The sequence below is a fragment of the Callionymus lyra genome, chromosome 5, assembly GCF_982586985.1.
Source record: "Callionymus lyra chromosome 5, fCalLyr1.hap1.1, whole genome shotgun sequence".
NCBI classification, from domain to species: Eukaryota; Metazoa; Chordata; class Actinopteri; order Syngnathiformes; family Callionymidae; genus Callionymus; species Callionymus lyra.
The window spans coordinates 31,110,074-31,129,293 of NC_141822.1; the positions used below are offsets into that span (position 1 = coordinate 31,110,074).

A 19,220-nucleotide genomic window follows, 5' to 3' on the forward strand; every position below is an offset into this window, starting at 1 on the left:
GCAGTACTTTGAACATATGTCTATCATAATATACTTTGACCAATGTTCTTTCAGGATTAGTTTGAGGCTTAGTTGTGTGTGTGAGAGACACAACATATGATAGATGTGAGAATCCCTTAACTTCAATGTTGAACTAGAAGAAGACGCTCTAGTGAATGTTAGTTAAAGAGTTAACCTGAAAGTGTTGAAACTTAACGATCCTTTCAGGGATGGTAAGGATCCAGTCTAGGACTGTGAGCGGTCATCTCGGGTCAGATCTCCCTCAAACAAACACGCTCTCAGCTACAACCAGACAATCTCAGCTGATCAGACACATTGATAAGAGGGGATGAGTGCAGCGACCATCCTTCTAAGTGAGAACTGATAACCTAAATGGATGTTGATGCTTCGACCCCAATGACCAGGAAGTCCACTACTAATCTGTATCTCCATGTTTACCACATAGAATACAAGATTAGTTTCATATTGCTTTGACCCTTAAAACCAGTTTGAGTCTGAAATACATCTCAAGATCTACAGCTCTACTACATGCTGTTAGACTGAGGCATGAGACGCTGAGTCGACAGATGAGGGAAGACTGTAGAACGCAGAGACCAAAGAAGATCCTGGAAGCTCAGACCTCCCTCAAGCTCCCTGTTTTCATTACTCTAAACCCTGAAATCAAATGGGTTCTTCTTTGGCTCCCGCTACAGCCCTGCAGCAAATTTCATGAAGTTCGGCTTGGTCATTGTCACGTGATGCCGTCAGGCCAGCACCAGCAGAAACACAAGCGTCGGCAGAAAGAAAAAGCAGTGAGCAGAGAAATAAATTCTGTTGCATGGGTGGACTGTGTACAACATCTAGAACTATGACTAAAAGCTGTGTTTGAAAATAGTACTTAAATACCTCATATTAAATTTAACCAAATCGTAGAATTCCTTTGCAAAACCTACCGGGTGATGAGCACTGCGTTGTCGTGGTGAGCCATCCCGTTCTCCGGAATACTGTTTCCTTCCCCGTGATGTGACAAGATGGATTTTTGCCACTTACAGAAGCTGTCAAGGGACTTGTCTGCGTGGTGGTTGATCTCCAGGTTTGGCTAAATGGGGGAGACACACACACACAGGTGAGGGCGGAGCTGAGTCATTCATCAGAGACTCGTACAAAGGAGTCACTTGATTAAGTGGATAAAAACTCAGGATACCCTCTGGTGATAAACTACCGTAATGACAGTTATACGAGCGCAACGACCCAGTTTTCTGCCTCAAGGGTTACGAGATGGGATGTACATTTGAATTTCCATCTTGTCAATGGCATAATTAAAGGTTAAGATTCTTCCAGTGAGTCTTGGTTAACCTTCTCTTTCACTCATTCATTCATCATCTTCGCTGATGTGACCAAGAAAGCCAAAGTAGACTCTGAACAATGATCAGCACTTTAAAGTCATAAATCTCAAGTCATTGAAACCCGTTCTTGATGTTGTCAGCATCCTTCGTGACCGTCCCTGCTATATTAAGAGATTGAATGTCAGCGCCTGATATATAGATAGTATCTCAATGTCAGCCTGACCACAGTGTAATTTCTCTGACAGCAGTTCCTTCCTCCTGGATCGCAGCGAGAATCTGAGATACACCACGACTCCTGTTTTGGACGTGATGCGGTTTCACAAGGGGAAATAAAACAGATGCTAAAACATTCGCCGTTCCTTCCTTAGCGCATTCGTACAGCAAGTTGGAAGAAACAACCGAGCAGATGGAGAGTCCACTCTCTTTTTTTGAAAGGGAAATCTCAGAGTCATCAGTTATTTTCTGACTTCCAGAGGGGAACAAGGTGTTGGACATTTCTACTGACAGCTGATAGTCTGTCTAAATTCACCACAGTTGTTTGATTCACGGAGCAACTGTCAAAGTGCAACTCACTGCAACATCCCAGACTTACTGTGGACGTTTGCTCTTCCTGACCAATAATCCCTGCAACCATACTGACCAAGAAAGAGTCTTCATGAGTGTGAAGTCCAGTAAAGTTTGAATTCTCAATCTCACAAAGATGTAAACACAACTAATATTAATTCAGATGTCAACAGCACGAAACCTACTATTTATCCTTTTCACGGAACCGACTTTTACTTAGAGACCAATGATTTCCTGTTGTTAAAAAAGGCTCACTTGTATATTAGAAATGAAAAGTGTGTAGATAAATCGCAAAACTGGGTTCACCCCACATGCAGCTAACACTGTTAGCCACAAGCTAAGCTAACATGTTTGTTTTTTTTAAAGAAAACTCTAGTTTAGTTGAATTACAATAATAATACATTTTAGTTTAGCACAGCATAATCATAATTTAGAGGAAATATTATTTAATGAGTATATCAATGACCAAGTTATATGTCGAATTTCTTAAAAAGAAATCTACTTTAGATTTATATTTGAAATATCATTCAATTATGTGTGTAACTTTCAACACAATTACAAATTTCGTTTTTTTTAAAATATATTTTTGACATTTTTCAGACTTCATGATTTGGACTGAACAATAAAGCAATGGTTTCCTGGATTGAGCGAGGTATAAAAACATCATAAGACTTTGACTTGGACTTCACTTTCAATAGAACATTCATGCTCATTGATCAACTGGCTCGTGAAGGGGTTAGTAAATCCTGACTTGCACGAAGCGATTCTCCAAACAACTTAAATATTCAATGTCCTGGGACAACTGAGTTGTTAAAATGCAAAACATAGTCATAATTTTAGGTGAGTGTTTCCTACCTGGTCTTCTGTCAGAACAATCAGTCGCGTCACGATTATGTTGACAACATTTCCTAGACTGGCATCACGGTAAAGTTTGGCAACCTGACCTCCAGAAAAGAAGAAAAGACACAAAGTCAGACAAACTGTTTCCACTGTCAATGAGAGCATGTGTGGATTATTTAGGACTGAAGACTTATTGGGGTGTCCAGCAGCAAATTATGGATCTACAACTGATTTTATCATTGGTTAAAACATTATGCAGATCATTGACATTTGTCTAAACTAATTCAGTCCATATTACAGAAGATTATTAAAAAAAAAGAAAATTGTGGGGCAAATTCTAAGCTGTACAAATAAAAATAAGTAATTAATTAATGAGTATTATTTAACGGAAAATAATAATATCAGTTATTAAATTTAAATTTTTCCTTAAAGTGAGTAAGTATTTTTATAACTTTTAATAACCAGGTGATGAATATGTTTCAATGGAAATTGTAAGAGAGAGTACATATCTATGCAAACACAGGTGATCAGTATAGTACATTTAGCCTGTTCTTCCATGTCTTAACACTAAGAATAAATGATGAGTTCAGAGAACTTTCATGACATCACACTCGGGGTACTGACATCTGACCTATGCAATCAGGATTGATAAATATTCACTTGCGAAAATATTCTGAGAAGACCAATCGAACTCTCAAAAGAGGAAGTAGGAGGAGTATGCAACATACAGTAACCAGTCAAGGACCACAGACAGCTCCAATCTCCACCAGAAACAGAGCGAGATGAGGTTTTACTCTTTACTGTACAACATGGAATATGAAGATCATCTTTCACAGCACTTACTGTACAAAACAACATGAACTCTGTTGCATTATATCTAAATGTGTCTTCACCTCCTGAGTGTGTGGTTAGTATTCCAAGATGATTAGGCAATTACATAGCTAGATTTGAAGACGTATTCTGGCATTTTTATATAAACAAACATCATAACAGCTCAGCTGCAAATCTCTATGAACATCATCAATTTATCTCTATACTTGTTTTTTCCAAGATTCCGCTTTAAGAAATCATTTCCGCAGCCACACTTTAACTTAAATGAAAACAACCAATTGAAAATAAATAATTCCGTTTAAAAATTCAGAAGTTAAAATGCATTTTTCAATATGGTTGTTAAATTATTATGCTTCATAAAGTGTTCATAAATAAATGCTTAATCATGTATAAATATCCTAATTGTTTACATGGTAGTATTATCCTCTAATACCAATTTTCTTTTTTTAAATTTAGAAATATCTTTCTACAGCATATTAATAGAGGCTTGAAATGATGGAATAAAGCATTTATCGAATTGATCAGATAATCTGAAGATAAATTGGAAAAAAAAGTGAGAAAATATAATTGTCCAAAGCAAGGCTTTATGGTTTTATGGTTTAACTAAGGTTTATGTAATTTAATTGATCCATTATCTCCTATTTATCATCTTAGCAACTTTGTAAATCCAGCAACTTATACTCAGAAACTTTGTTTATTAATTGATATTGATCAATATCATTATTATATATCATTTTTATTTGCTTGTTAATTGGATACAAGTTAGGAGCAGAAAGTAGCATCAAACTTACAATATTCATCACCGAAAGGATGTAGTGCTCAATGTCCTTGCGTCCGTGGTAACCGACCATCATCTTGTCGGCCACCACCAGCGTCTCCACGAATCGCTCGCTGCTGACCGAGCGTTTCCTCCTGTCAGAGTGTCGGGACGTGGGCATTGTCGCGGCAGGAGGAGACGAACTGTACTGGCAGTCGTTCGCCATGAGGTCTGGAGGAAGACAATAGGGAGACTGCATTGACGTGATGTCACATCATCGCTGTGTGTTTTCTACAATCTGCCCCCTTGAACTCTGCAGCTCAAGGCTGCACTTTATGACCCAGATGCTCTGGGAAAAAGCTCTAGGATGGTGCAAGTCTCAGCACGTCCTGCTTCCTGTCAATGACAGCCTTCACCGTGCCGTATAAGACACAAATACCTAAATATCCACCTGGTTCTTTTTCCAATCATCACAACAGCATGTGGGTGAATTGAGACAGAAACCTAGTGTTGCTCCTGGAAATAGACTTGTGCTTCTATAAAAGACTTATGAGTGGTCAGCAGAAACCAGCTCTTCCTCTGACCCGCTATGTTTAGTGATTCCTTTACGTCAGTGAAGCCACACGAGGTTCACCAACCTGAAATGCCGCAGCTGGACTCCTGGCCGGGCTGGTGCGGCGAGCGGATGGCAGTCGTTTTATAAATAACGTGCTGCTGTGCTTCATCCAGGTTCCCGTCGCCCGAGGAAATGTTCTTTAATGGCTCTATTAAATACTGCTCTTCCTCTGTTGTGATGACGCCATGCTGGAGGAAAGCAGGGACAGAATCAGGTCAGAACTTCAGAGAGAAAACAGTTTGTTATGGTTGCAACTGCTGAATAATAGATTCAGCAGGTCACCAAACAAAAAGATGGTGGAGAGAAAACCTTGTAACAAAAAGTCTTTTTTTGGTTTTTAATTGTCAAAACAAGTTGATTTCTTTTAGCAGCATTGGCCAAATAACACATTATAACATATGTGAAGATACAAAGTTTTAATCAGTGATGAATAAAATATAAAAATTGCTACAAATATAATATTTAGCCAAATACAACATGATATGACATAAACTAACATTCAAAGTATTAACTGTACATTAAAGTGTTCCATTTAAAAACATCTGTCAATTTGATTTAAGTGATAAATTACAGTTCAATTCATCTATTTATATACATTTACAATTAACATTGTTGATATGCAATAAACTAAAGTATTTAAGGGTGAGTTAAGTTATTTATTTAAAGTTAAGCTAACCAGCTAATCAGGCTCATTGACACCTTCAGTAGCACAAGATCGACTTAAACAACTTGTGTTGAACCAAGCACACGAATCCCAACTCTTTTATTTTTGTACACTTTGATCATCTAATTTTCTCATGTTAGATGCTCATCTTCCACTGAGATGAGCTAACACTGTTAGCTGATGCTAATCTTACTTTTAGACTTAGCTTTTTGCAAAAACCAATCGTACCACTCACAAACAATATGGAAAAGACCTTCACCTGAACCCACCTCAAGACTTCCCATGATGGAATCTGACAGATTTCAGGGAGGTTCACATTAAATGGTCGGAAATAAAATAAATTAGTTTTTTTTTTTTAAATGGAACATGGAACAGCTGTATCCTGCAGAAAAGAAGTCTACCTGCCAAGCTTGCTACATTGTTTTCAGAATATAAAACTAAACTAGTCAAACAAAGTGGAATGGTTTTGAAGATACAATGAATCTAACTATAAAGATTCCATAACAGGCACCTATCATTATGAAACGACCACTAGAAGATTCTGAAGGTAAATTTCTGAACAGAAGTGATCCTGAAAATAGATATTTACTTAACTTAATATGTTGTGACACAAAGGGAAGCACAGTCTGTGAGCTGATTTGTTATTCAATGGAATTGGTCATTTAGATGTTCTTTTGCTCCATTTCAACACCATGTACAGTTCATTGAACTGTAGGTGCTTGTTAGGTGGTACACAGTCAGATTATGATTGTTTACATTGAGTTGACGGAGGCTCGTTGAGCTACTCTTAAGCACCAACAAAGTTGTCCAGACGTTTACTAAGGATGTCTCCAGGGGATGTTCAGGAGAGATTATGTCCCTCAGATGTCCTGGAAACACCTTTGGCGTTTCCCAACCTCAGTTGACCCCAGGAACAATAAACATTAAACATTCTTATTTATGCAGGCACTTCCCTGATTTTCTGGGACTCCAGTCTTATGTTGTCTTGACCTTTTAAAGTATATATTTTAACTGTGTATTGTTCTTGATTGTGAATCCTGGTCTAGAAAGGCGCTCTAGAAAGAACCATTAATTACTTACTTACTTATTTGCTAAACTTTACAAATTGGAGTTTGGTAAACCTCTACCCAGTAGCTGAAAATAATAAAGAATACACTAGATAATCGATCGTATGCTGTGATTGATAAAGTCTAGTGGTCTGTCTTTTGCTCCCAAGGCCACCGTAGTCCTGAAATCCTGCGCATAGAAGCCATGAATGACGAAAACTTCCAATCGTACGTAGATGCGAAGGAAGCTACAGAGCACGACTACGTGTTACGTTAAGATACAGAGAGACAGCCAGAAAAATGACGAACAGGGAGAGGGACGGACAGACAGATGGCCTCAAGGTAGAAAGATGGCCAAGACAATTATTGAAAAGGACAGATACGCACATTCCGAAAACCAAAACCTGTTTGGTGGAAGTAAAAAATTCAACTTAAGACTAATGATAATTATTTCATGGGTAATATTTAGAATTAAAACAATGACAACGATTTAAATCATTAAATCTATAATTTTCTACTCTTTATATCCTTATAGAATAGAGCCTATCCTATATTAGGCCTATCCCAGCTAGTCAGGGCCAGAGGGATGGACATCCTGTCACACAACTATTAAAACACACTCACGTCTACAGACAATTAAGAGTTTTTCTGGACCCATGAATGCACATGAAGAACATACAACCTCCAAACAAAGATGGCCTCAAGCTTGAATTATGTAATTCCCAGCAGCTTATGAGGCTCTGAATACAGCTAGACGGCTGCATGCAGTCTCTGCTAGTGAATGAGTTCAGAGAGAGGGTTGGCACTCACCAGGCCCCTGCAGGTGCTCAGAGCCACTCGTGTGGTGCTGTGCTGGTTTTGCAAGAACCCCACATAGTGACAGTTCTCCACCGTGTTGTGCCGCCACTCCAGCCCGTCCCTGCCCCAGTACTCCACAGTGAAATGTCTGGACACCAGGTGAGGGTTCAGAGTCAGGTTCAAGTGAAAGTGCTTGCCGTAGGCGCTCAGCTTGTAGAACAGACGCGGCCCCGGCAGGTCGGAAACGGAGGGCTGCTCCGTCAAGGGTTCCACCAGCCCTCGTCTCCGCCGGCCCGGGCGATGGTGCTTCACAGTGTAGCTCAGGAAGTCTCCGTTCTCGTCCACTCGTGCCGGGACAGTCAGCTGGTAGTGCTGAAGGTAGGACAGGAACTCCTCTTTGAAGGGAGAGAGGAAGAGTTTAAGGAAAGTGTGATATGCTAACTAAGTGCTTTCGTTTACGTCACGTTTTATTCCAACAACAATAAGAAAGATACAGTGATGCTCTAAAAAAAGGCCACAGAGAGTTTGAGAACTGGTACCTTGGGAGTTGTGGGTAAGTCTATGGATGTTTTGGAATTCGGAAGCAGCCATCACCACCAGGCTCAGTGTCCAAGTCAGCGTCTTCCACAGAATTTCCATAATTCAGGGAAAGATGTGACATGGGGCGGGGTGGGGGTGGGAGGGAAGAGGGGGGGGGAAAAAGGGGGAGCTATGAGCGGGTTAGGCGCTCACAATCAGTCCCACTCCACACCATAACAAGTCCATGGTTCGAGTCCTTCCACTTCAGAGACGTCTCAGATTTCTCCTGGAGGCGAGCACGTCCACGTCTCTCCGGCCTCTGGATTCATGTCAGCAGCTCGAACTGAAACACTGTAATCCATCAGAGCCAGTCGCTCTCAGGTGTAATTCCCGACAGGAAGCTCTATATTGGAAACTTGTCCTGGCCGATCCATCTGCATTCCTGCCAAAGGAATCGATCAGAGGTGAAAAGAGTGATGGTCTGCAAAGAAGGTGTGAACCTGGACGTTGACGGATGGACACTGTCTGCCAGAAGTAATTTACAGATTATCTTTGCTTAGTCTTACAATATCATTAGAAGTGGTGTTCCTCAGGGATCAACCACTGCAGATTTAAAATTGTTATTATCTATTATCTAATCCAGATTAGAAGATTCTTGAAAATTCCTATGATTGTTGCAATCAGAATTATATGTTCCTTATTTTATCTTAAACATTAGCATCTTTATAGTAACAATGTGAACATTGATCTGCATTACCTTAAATTCTCCATCTTTAGGACAACATTAATGACTTGGTCGCCCAGATTTCGTCCACAGTCCCTACGTTTGACACATGCAATCTAACCTGCGATTTAACCTAAATTGATTTCCTATGTTGTACAAAACAGAGAAATAATAATAGCAGCAACTATATGCTTTTTCAATATATCCATGCAGGCATATAGTGTCTTTAAATTCATTCCAAGATGAGTTTAATACAATTAGAAGAAATGGAAAGCTGATATTCTGAAAATTAAATCGAATTTTAGGGGATAAATTACTTTTCTTTTATCTTTTTACACATAATCGACAAGATACACAAGATAATAACCTTCATGTGATGATTAAAACTGTATTTTATACTATAAATTACAATTCAAGTGAATTTTACTGGAATGATTATACTGTTAATTGCAAATACCACTATTTTAACATTACAGCCTTTTTATAAAACATTTATTATTTACTAATGACTTATATTTTAAAATGTACTTTTCATTTCTCTCACTTTAACACATTTTTGATACAAGAAAACTAATTTTTGGCGCCTTTTTTTCTCCCTATTTTGTACAATTTTACAGCAAATAACTTCTCTGTTATACTATGTTCAATTATTGATAATATATTTTTTATCATATATACTAAATATCTTTTTTTAAAGGTCTTGTACGTGTTTGATTTGAGTACTGATTTTTTTTTTAAATAATTATTTGTGTTGCTACTTTTACACGTTTTGTTATAAAGATCATTATCGCGACATTTTAAACGAAAAAAATGTTTTAATATATCGGTATGATTACAATTTAAAAAAAATATACTAGTTTTAAACTCCAAATGTCCGCATGTCCTGACACTTTTATTGTCCGGTACATCTTAAAACGATGTGGATGAGAATGAATCAACATCCGATTTCAAAATAAAAGCATGAAGCGATGACAGTTTTGTGATTTAAAAGTTCTGACTGTTGGTTTTAGGCAAGTAGTTACTAAGGAATAGTAGGAAAGTGTCTGTTAGTTTCATTTTAAGGCTGGTTTGGAGCGCGTTTGGAGGCTGCAGTCTTTGGACGCAGTGACCCAGACAGTTGGCAGCACACACACACACTCTCACACACACCTCTACAAATAAACCACCTGACAGCTCTTCTTTCCAAAACACGTTTTTTTAGTATTAAAATGGCGCAGCATCTTTTGAGTGCGGAAGCGTCTATTTACCATGTTCAGTGTCAGGGCGCAGGAGCTGGTCCGGGCACCTTCATCTCCTCTCCGACTCTGCCATCCTCCCAAAATATGGCCACAGAAGAAGTGAAAAAAAAAAAAAAGCTCCGAGGAAAAGAGAAAGTTAGAAACACCAGCGGGTTTCTCCAGAGGACGCTTCTCTTTGCTGCTTCACTGTGTGTGTGTGTGTGTGTGAGAGAGAGAGTGTGTTTTTAATCTGTGGCTCAGAATGGCTTAGAGAAGTTGTGCATGCAGACTGAGAGCTTCTTCTTCCTACTACATCTGCAGAGAGCCGGTCTGTCGGTCCCGGACACATTCAAATTGGCAGCTACTTTTTTTAAGGGAGGATGACGTCAGAGCAGATGTGTAGTCTCTCTCTCTCTCTCGCTCCCTCTCTCTCTCTCTCTCTCTCCCCCATACACACACACACACACACCTACACACACACATCAGCTGCTAGCCTAGAATAACACAGACACAACAGAGAAGCAGTAAAATTAGACAGAAGGAAATGACAACATTTCAGAACATAAGAACCTCCAAAGTTTCAGTCATAATGTACATGCAAGAATACTTTTAAACGTTTTAAAGTTGCATATTTATACGACAATTGCATCATTGATTGATGACTTTGTTTCTACTGCAGGTTTTTCTGTTTGATATTGTAGCAAGTCTGATGTTAACACAACGTTTTGTTTACTATTATTTGACTATCTTTAATTTAGAAGTAGTTTTAGTACTTTAAGCTGTGTTAATCTGTCCACAACTATTAATCTAATAACTTCACAAAACCTGTCATCTGCACACTACTTTGGTTGCCATAGTTTGACACAAAAAAAGTGTCAACTAAGCATCAAATTTGTAATATTCTGCACATCGCTATCGATGCAGTTACTACAGTATTTTTATAGTTGCCTTTTATTCTTTCTGCTTTAATGTTATAATTACCACTAATGCTAATGCTAGCTTGTTATGGGTAATGTTGTTTGACTAGTTTAAAGATAAATGTTTGTATTTTATACTTACCAGTCCTAAAGTTGTTGAATTATGTCAAACCATTAAAACTTATATTTTACAAAAACTTACTATCACTTAGAAAGTATGTCTAGAAAGTAGTAGTAGAAGTAGAAGAACTGATGTTGTTGTCCTTGCTGTCATCTCAGAGACCGCTGAAAAACAGTCTCTTTGAAGGTCTGCTAATTTGGTTTAATGTTCGATAAATATAAATATTTCCTCAGCATGTATTACAAAGAAATAGAGATTTAAGTATTGTTAAACTTATATATTTTTATCAGGGTTTTTGCCCAGCTTTTCTTCCATTACCATGATGTATAAAATCCATGTAACTGCAATGAAAGCCTTCACTAAATGAAAAAAAAATGATGAAGTCTGTGCAAGTCTGCTACTGCAGCCGCAACACAAGGTCAAAATGTGAGGTTTGAACCCTCGTCCTGGGGATCATGAGTGATATGTTTTACTAACGGTCTACTGACAAGCTAGATGGTAAGTGATCAAATAAAGATACATTTGGTGTGAATATGTATTTGTATTTACCGTAAATACAAGATAAAGTACATCCTGAACAAATGTAAAACAAAAACTGACTCACAATGTGTCAACATTACGGTCAACTAGAACTGTATCTTTCTATCTCTTTCATTTGGGCTGAAGATGAGGCTTGAGTATGAGAGGACGCAAACTGATCAAACAAGCTGGCCGTGATAGTTCACACGTGAAAGTAGTGACATCTAGTGGTAGAAGGCAGATTAACACCCAAAATGACTTCCTACACCTTGCAATATCAAATGCTGATGAGAGAGTAGGTGCAGCCCATGAAGGCATCAGGGAACGTCTGGATAGGATGTTCATTCCAAAAGAACCACAAGTTGTGTTAATTATTACCAGGCTCAACTGTAAATTTCCTTTTTTTTCTTGACGATTTATTGTACCTCAAAGAAATTTTGAAATAATAAATACATATTGAGAGAGAGTCTATCACGTATCATGCTTTTTATCATTTTTATTATTTATGATCTTTATATCATATGCACATAATTGTGTGAAGTATGATTTTACAATAATTCATCATCTACTGATAGATATAGTAGCAAATCATATTTTCTAGTGCACAGTATATTTATGACATGTCTGAACTTTGATCTGCAGCCCTTATTAGTACAGAGTAAAACTGATCCAAGTAGAACTTGTTGATTATTTTTCTTCTGACAACTAACAATTGTATTTTACTGTTGTATTGACTCTAAATATAACTTTCCTCGGATCATTATGAATCTTCTTCTTTTTTTGTCCTTTTTGTGAACTGTTTTTTGCATTTGCATAATAATATTATATAATAATAATATGAATATATTATATATTTTTTAACTGAATGGTTTATTAGTATGCTATTACCATACCCTGGGGAAATGTAATTGCCGACCCCTGGTGTTCATAAACAACTTCCAGAAGGACATATCCAGAGAGATTAACAAAGTTTGGTTTATTTTAATCAATCTATTATCTTTTTAATAGTAGATTTGTTCAGCTGTTGGAGCAGTGATTAGGTGTGTTTCCATGAGAACGTTTCAAACGTCTAGAGTCATAAAGATATACGACCTGAGAGATTCGATAATAAAACCTTCAATGGACATAAACATTTTCCATCGCGTGAATGAATAACTACAGTTTATTTGAGGATTGCCCAGATCAACCCATGACAAGAACGCATCAAATCACAGGAAGAGTTTTAATTTTTAGATTTCAAAGGGGTTTATTTATCAACCAGGGAAAAATATTTTCAATGGCATATCATGTGGTCCAGGATGAGCAGAAGCTCCTCTCATGAGACCATTGCCAGAAAACTATGGAACGTCTAGGTTTGAGTGGAGATCTGTCCACAGATGTTGAGTTCCAGATCCAGGAAATGGTGGACGAACTTTGATCAGCAGGCATGACTCGGTCTGGAGGTTTTTGAGGTGGTCAGGCAGTGGTCAGACCTGGACACATAAGAACTCCAGCACCACCTGCTGAAGTGAAGAGCGCTCCAGATTGTACTTCAGACACGGGATCATGGCTGTGACCAAACAGCCCACTCTGTTTCCCCCATCAGACTTCCAGACAGGACTTGCGGACATTTGTAGCGACTGTAAAATATGTAAGTATTTTTATCCTTTTGAACAGTTTTTTTTTTTTTACTTGTTGTTCCAAATCAAGGTATTTTATTTTGTATTTTCTAGGTTTTTATTAACCAATCATGAATAAATATCTGAAATAAGAGAAAATAAATAAATACATTTGAGTAAATGTATTAATTTTTGTCAGTTGTTCTTGTATTTGTTACTGTATCTTGTTTCTTATTTTCTGTTTTTTATTTTTTTTTGTTAACTCTTCTTATACATAATGACTCTTTATTTTAAATCAAAATATTTAAATGGAAATAGTATTATACTCAAAGAAACAAACGGATTAAAGCAGGTATAAGGGTACATTTAAAGAGGTGTTTTTTAAAGCGATTTAAAGACGTGATGGTCTGAACCAGTGTGAGATATTCTTGATTGCCTTATTTGTTGATTGACAAACTTGACGTATGATTGACAGGTCTGTGCGGGATGTTCTGTCACCCCTGCTTGACCATCTCCATTGCCAACAGCATGAATGAGTGCTTCCTCTGCGGGGCGGGAATGCCGGTCCGTGCTCTCTACAGAGAAAGATACAACATCCAAGTGAGTGCTTGTGTGTTTATGTCTCCCAGCGTGTAAGTGTAGAAGTTGTTTAGTCATGTCGTTTTTGAAGTCTGTGCGATCCTGAAGTCACCTGTGGAAGAGTCACCTTGATGATGTCACTTCACAGGGCTCCTTGTGCAGCGACTTCTTAGCCACGTTCTTCTGCTCATGCTGTGCCAGTTGCCAGCTGAAGAGAGACATCAACCTCAGGAAGGAACAGGGTATCTTCTGAGGTCGGTTACACTTTTGTTAACGTTGATATTTTTACCCCCGGTCTACACACCCATATTTCTCTCTACTATCCATCCACCTTCTACCGTCTGCCTTACCATCCATAAATCTATCTATCCATCCTTTTATCTCTCCACCTGTCTAACCATCGTCCTATTTTACTACCCGTCTGTCTGTCCATCCATCTACTAGATCAGGGGTGGGCAATTATAATTCTTCAAGGGCCACATTAAATTATGTGAATTTTGTTAGGGGCCGTCAAGCAAAAAGAAAGACGAAAAAATCCCTAAGAAAAAAGGACATTCCTCATTAGGCCGTGACATTTATTAAGCTAAATAAGCTGCAATTTTATTCTTCGAAACATTTCTTCAACTGATTGATAAAAAATGTTTTGAGGGATTAATATATACTCCAAAAATGACACACAAGAAAGGAAAAAAAAAATAAGTGTGAAAATGTAAATGAAGAATAAATACAAAATACATTTGTTAATGCAGTAGAACCATTTATACATGTCACACATCATAGTTTGACATTATGAGGGCAGCATAAATACAGTCAAAGGGCCGCATGTGGCCCTCGGGCCGTACTTTGCCCAGGTCAGTACTAGATGGTCTTATGAAGCTTCATTGTGCAGCGTCATTATTGTCAGAGTCCACTAGATGGCGGTCACTGCACCATTTTTCTTTGTTTTGAACAACTTTTACAGGGAAAAATAACATAAATTTTAAACTGATGGCGCCACCTACTGATCTCTTAACAACATGACACTGTTTGAAGCTTCATCAGCACATCGCTACTATCTTCTGCATGCCCTGCTGACTAACATAGCTATAAAAACTAACAAAGCTTTTATCATCTTTACTTGCAGGTGATTGGAAACCATTTGTACGACCTTGGATGGATTTATTGGATGACTTCTGCATTCAATAAAGAGCTCCAGTCACAATAACTTGTCTTCAGAAGTTTTTTCTGTCTCTGTTGAGAGGTTGAAGGTTAACTTCAGCGTTAATGTCAAATCATTTCTCATTGACGATCTATTTTCCTTCAAAACAACTTTCACCAGATCGATTGAAATAAGCAGGAATGGTGACAAAGCTGATGCAGAAATTGTCTTTAATGAGGAAATAAATCCTATCAAGTGCAGCGAGTCCAACCACGCCATGAGAGATAACTGTTGTTTATTGTAGCACATGACTTGTTTCCTGATGTGAGCTGAGGTTGGAGCGTTCATAAACGACAAGAGTGGTAGCAGATTGGAGAGAGATGCAATGACACTTTTCAACGTAAAAAAAAAAGATGGATTATCCGGGGTAGGGGTTTGTTCACTGGGTCATCTGGGACTCCATTGCCTGGGCGGCCCACTCTGGAGCTGCCGTTCGGATCTTTTCTAGCAGGTTGTTGACTTGGAAGCACAGCGACTGGATCTGCTTGTCCCAGGTGGGGAGTGGTTCTCGTGCTGTAGAGGAAATCAAGAAAGTGAAATCATTAACAAGGACCTCAGTAGTAGTGTTTTTAGGGCATATAAAACCTCAGTGAGCCCAGTATAGCGTCAGTCGTGCACCACCTAGTGGCCACAGGCACATTGATTTCTCAGCTTTAACTTCAAATTTGATTACATTGTCTACTCTATAGTTAAAAACAAACATAGTCATATTTAGTTTAATCACATGCAGTAATGAGACATTTAGGCATAGTTTATTTTTATGTTGTCTAATTATCAATAGATATCAGTCTTCAACTGTTTGTTTGAAGAGAACTCGCAAATGGTAAACATATCACAGTTGATCATGACTCATGTAAATTTTAAATATGAGGATATGAGTATTTTAAGAGACATGTTTTTTTGTGTTTAGCTTAAGCTGTCATTGTTTAACACAAACCCTTGGAGAACCACCAGTCAAACGCACAATACTCTTACGAAAGCAGGACAGGAAACCAGTACAATTCTTTTTGTCATTCTATGAGGAGTTATGAATAAAGAGACTTACTCTCAAAGTGGACGATGCTGTCGATCTGGTCGATGAAGCCGTTCATGCGTCCTTCAGTGATCATCTGGGATGCTATTTTCTCTGCCTGGAGTCAACATCATGTTATGAAGTCTGCACGACAGTCTGAAGATCTGATGAGGGCTCACCTTGGCAGGAGGGATCTCCAGCAGAGCACCGAGCTCTTCGAATGTGATGTTGTTGTACAGTTTACTGGCCGAGAGAAGGTTATGTTCAATCACAGCTCTGTCCAGGATGCTGGAGCCTGTGACAGCCATCACATCACCTGGATTAACTCAGAATAAAAAACAACTCTATGCCTCCACGGTACCAACCACAGGTCACGCGTTTTGATGGTGCTTACCGTCTGCAGTGGTGGCCTTCTGATGAGGCATCAGCATGGCAGCGAACTCCTGCAGCTGGTTGCCTCGGATGATCCGGTCCAGGTACATCTTCTCTAGGATCCCGTATGCCGCCAGCTGCTGGCAACGCTCGTCCTTGAACAGAGTGGCCAACATTCGGGAACGCTGCTGGCCTGAAGAAAGTAAGCAGGGTTAAACTGAAGAAAAAAAAACAAGTACATTTTTTGGAACATCGAGGTTTGAGACGACCATGATCGCTCGGCAGTCGTGAACCAAAATCCAGCCAGATCTGCTCGCTATACCTCAAATTTCTAAATGTAGATATGGAGCCAGGGCCTTCAGTTATCAAGCTTCTCCGCTGTGAAACAAATTATCAACCTCAGTGTGGAGGGCAGACACTCCATGTTTAAAATTAATCTTGAAACTTTCCTTTTTGGTAAAGCTTATAGTTAGGACTGAGTCAGGCCTGGACCAGCCCTTAGTAATGCTGTTATAGGTTTAGATAACTGAAGGAGTTATCTGTACAACAAGCTTTCTCTCCCTTTTCTGCATCATGTCTCAACACCTGTACAGGTTTGACTCGCATTCTCTCTCGCAGCACTTCGGCTCCGAGTAAAAAGTTTTTCCTCACTACTGTCACTAGTTGTCATTCGCTTCTCTTCCGTTACATATTATTATTCAACCCAAGTGTCTTGAGATAACTTTGTTTTGATTTGACACATCAAATGCAATTGAATTAATACTTCGTAATACAGACAGTTTGGTAAATATACATTTGTTCAGCATGTGACGAAGACTGCTAAAAGATTTTTGCCCCTTGTGTGAATGAGTTTTAAACCCCCCCATTTAACTAAACCTACCTGCAGAAGCCAGAATGGTGCAGTTGAGAGCGTGTTTCAGTGCCTCCAGCCGCTCCGTCTCATGGACGATCGATTTATACGACAGCTCATTGTAACGTTGTGCAGCTTCTATAAACTTCCTCCTAAAATCCAGGACTTTGGCATAGCAAACCTGAGCGGACAGACAACAGACTTATTAGGCTTTTTTTCTTCATCTAGCTCAAAGATTCATGTCTGTTGGCAAACTCACACCCATTGCTGGGACTTACAAAAACATGAAGCATATGTATCAATTGAACACTTTTTAATCATTGTTGCTTGTGGCCAACATATTCACAGAGGATGACAATGTAATTCTCAACATCTTTATCAAGTTCCCTCAACAGGAACTCAACCACCCTCTCTAGAGTCAGAATTCTTCAACAATATTACCTTATAGTGAATTTGAAGCTGCTCATTTGAAGACTCGTTCTGCAGCAGCGAAGCTCTGTTGATGTAAGCCTCAGCTTGAACCGGGTCATCATCTTCCAAATAGAGACGTGCAATTTTCAAATATGTATCCAACTTGTAGTCTACATTGTACTGTCTGAATAGGAAGAAATAAACAACAAAGTTAATAAAACACAAAATATGATGAAATATTGACGGCAGATGTGAAGATTCTTACTTTTGTCCTGTTTCAAGGGGAATACCAACTAACACTTGGGCTGCATTTCTCCAGTCTCCTTCTTTTTCATAGATGGTTGCTAAGTGCTGTCTGATGGAAGCGACCTGAACATTAAGTTAGTTTAATGACTGAGAAAAGGTTTGAAATGCAGTTAAAAGTGACAGAGCTAACCTGTTCCTCAAATGAAATGACTCTCGGCTGAATCTTCTCCAACGTAAAGTGATACACCGCTTTGGCTGTGGCGTCGGGCAGATTAGGAAGATGGGCGCAGAAGTCTGTAAGCAGCTGTCTTGAGATGACGAGGCTGACGTTTTCATTAACCACTGACAAAAGAAATAGTGTTAAATACATGTTTATGTTCCAGTTCATAGCAATACGTTTTCAGAAAAAAATATATGTTCTTACTTGCTTCAACAAAAGCCTTTAAGGATTCCAGTTGGTCTGCATCTGTGAAATTAACTGCTCTCTCCAATATTTGTCTGTATCTATAGCAATAAAAAAAAGAGACATGTTAAGATTTCATAAACGGTTTTAACAAAGAAAATACAAATAAAATAGACAGAAACGGTTCAATAGTATTTTGACTTTACTTGAGTTGACAGCTAATATGACAAACAACAACATTTAACTGGAAGAACATTTGTATTATTTTATTAATAAATGTATTAATATTAATTTGCGGCAGATATGAGGACATGTTATAATTACTCGAAGTCCATGGTTCATGTGCACGGTAGTTTACGAGTACACAGCTCAAATACTAAACGAATGATCAGTTATTTGGTCGAATTGAAAATATTGAACAATAACTCCATCCGTCACATAGATTTACATGGACTATTTCTAAATTAAATGAAAATGTGGTGACAGGATGAAGAATCACTGAAGCTCAAAGGCTAGCATTAGCTTAGCTTTTGGCAACGTAGCTACCGTAGTATTTGTGTTCAGCGCAATTTATACCAAAAGCTCATCTAAAGGTGAGCGCGTTGTACATAGAATGACATACTTGGCTGCAAGATCTTTGTGGGATCCTGTTGAATTCATCAGCAGTGCAAGCTCCTGCTTCACTTCGGTCGCCATTGTTGAAGTGACAACAACCCCGGTTCCGGTGTCGGCAACTCACACTTCCGGTTGGCATGACGTAGACGACGCGACTAGAAATCGTCCAAAACACTTCAATTAATTGAAGTATTTTATGCAACTTAATTTAGTGGACAATTATATTTTTTATAACAATTTATTTTAATAGTCATGCATTTATTTTCGGTGATGCAGAATGGTTCCCAGGTCAACAGAGGGAGGGAGTCATAAGCCCATCAGAGTTTTAAGTAAGTAAGTAAGTATTTTTTTATTTGTATAGCGCTTTTCCAGACCAGGGTCACAAAGCGCTTAAACAACCAAAACAATATTCAAAAAAGTATATACTTTAAAGGTCAAGATAAAACTGATAACACAACAGGAGTTCCAGAAAATCAAG

General features: G+C 38.6%; 3 protein-coding genes across 4 annotated transcripts in view; 1 reads left to right on the top strand and 2 right to left on the bottom strand.

Annotated features, from left to right (window-relative positions):
- adamts6 (ADAM metallopeptidase with thrombospondin type 1 motif, 6) overlaps nucleotides 1-10,266 on the bottom strand; it is a 49,178-nt gene extending 38,912 nt beyond the window's left edge. Inside the window, exons 1-7 of the mRNA XM_087791951.1 lie at nucleotides 9,932-10,266; nucleotides 7,981-8,402; nucleotides 7,454-7,836; nucleotides 4,956-5,121; nucleotides 4,352-4,548; nucleotides 2,745-2,828; nucleotides 933-1,078 (exon numbers count right to left, since the gene is read on the bottom strand). Coding sequence (XP_087648077.1) covers nucleotides 933-1,078; nucleotides 2,745-2,828; nucleotides 4,352-4,548; nucleotides 4,956-5,121; nucleotides 7,454-7,836; nucleotides 7,981-8,080 — 1,076 coding nt within the window. The 5' untranslated portion in view covers nucleotides 8,081-8,402; nucleotides 9,932-10,266. The remainder of the gene's footprint in view (nucleotides 1-932; nucleotides 1,079-2,744; nucleotides 2,829-4,351; nucleotides 4,549-4,955; nucleotides 5,122-7,453; nucleotides 7,837-7,980; nucleotides 8,403-9,931) is intronic.
- Nucleotides 10,267-13,003: 2,737 nt separating this feature from the next.
- Nucleotides 13,004-13,888, top strand: plac8.2 (placenta associated 8, tandem duplicate 2). The gene is made up of 3 exons (XM_087792650.1): nucleotides 13,004-13,088; nucleotides 13,532-13,656; nucleotides 13,784-13,888. The coding sequence occupies exons 1-3, from the start codon at nucleotides 13,004-13,006 to the stop codon at nucleotides 13,886-13,888; spliced, it is 315 nt and encodes a 104-aa protein (XP_087648776.1).
- Nucleotides 13,889-14,986: 1,098 nt separating this feature from the next.
- Nucleotides 14,987-18,846, bottom strand: cops4 (COP9 constitutive photomorphogenic homolog subunit 4 (Arabidopsis)). 2 transcript variants are annotated; one of them, XM_087791953.1, is made up of 10 exons: nucleotides 18,750-18,846; nucleotides 18,149-18,228; nucleotides 17,915-18,066; nucleotides 17,744-17,847; nucleotides 17,509-17,662; nucleotides 17,098-17,248; nucleotides 16,240-16,410; nucleotides 16,025-16,140; nucleotides 15,879-15,963; nucleotides 14,987-15,346 (listed from the first exon to the last, which is right to left on the bottom strand). In XM_087791953.1, exons 1-10 carry the CDS (start codon nucleotides 18,821-18,823, stop codon nucleotides 15,213-15,215), a joined length of 1,221 nt encoding a protein of 406 aa, XP_087648079.1. In that variant the 5' UTR covers nucleotides 18,824-18,846; the 3' UTR covers nucleotides 14,987-15,212. The 2 variants fall into 2 exon arrangements, with proteins under 2 accessions (XP_087648079.1, XP_087648078.1); XM_087791952.1 differs by having other exon boundaries at nucleotides 16,025-16,161.
- Between the last annotated feature and the right edge of the window lie 374 nt (nucleotides 18,847-19,220).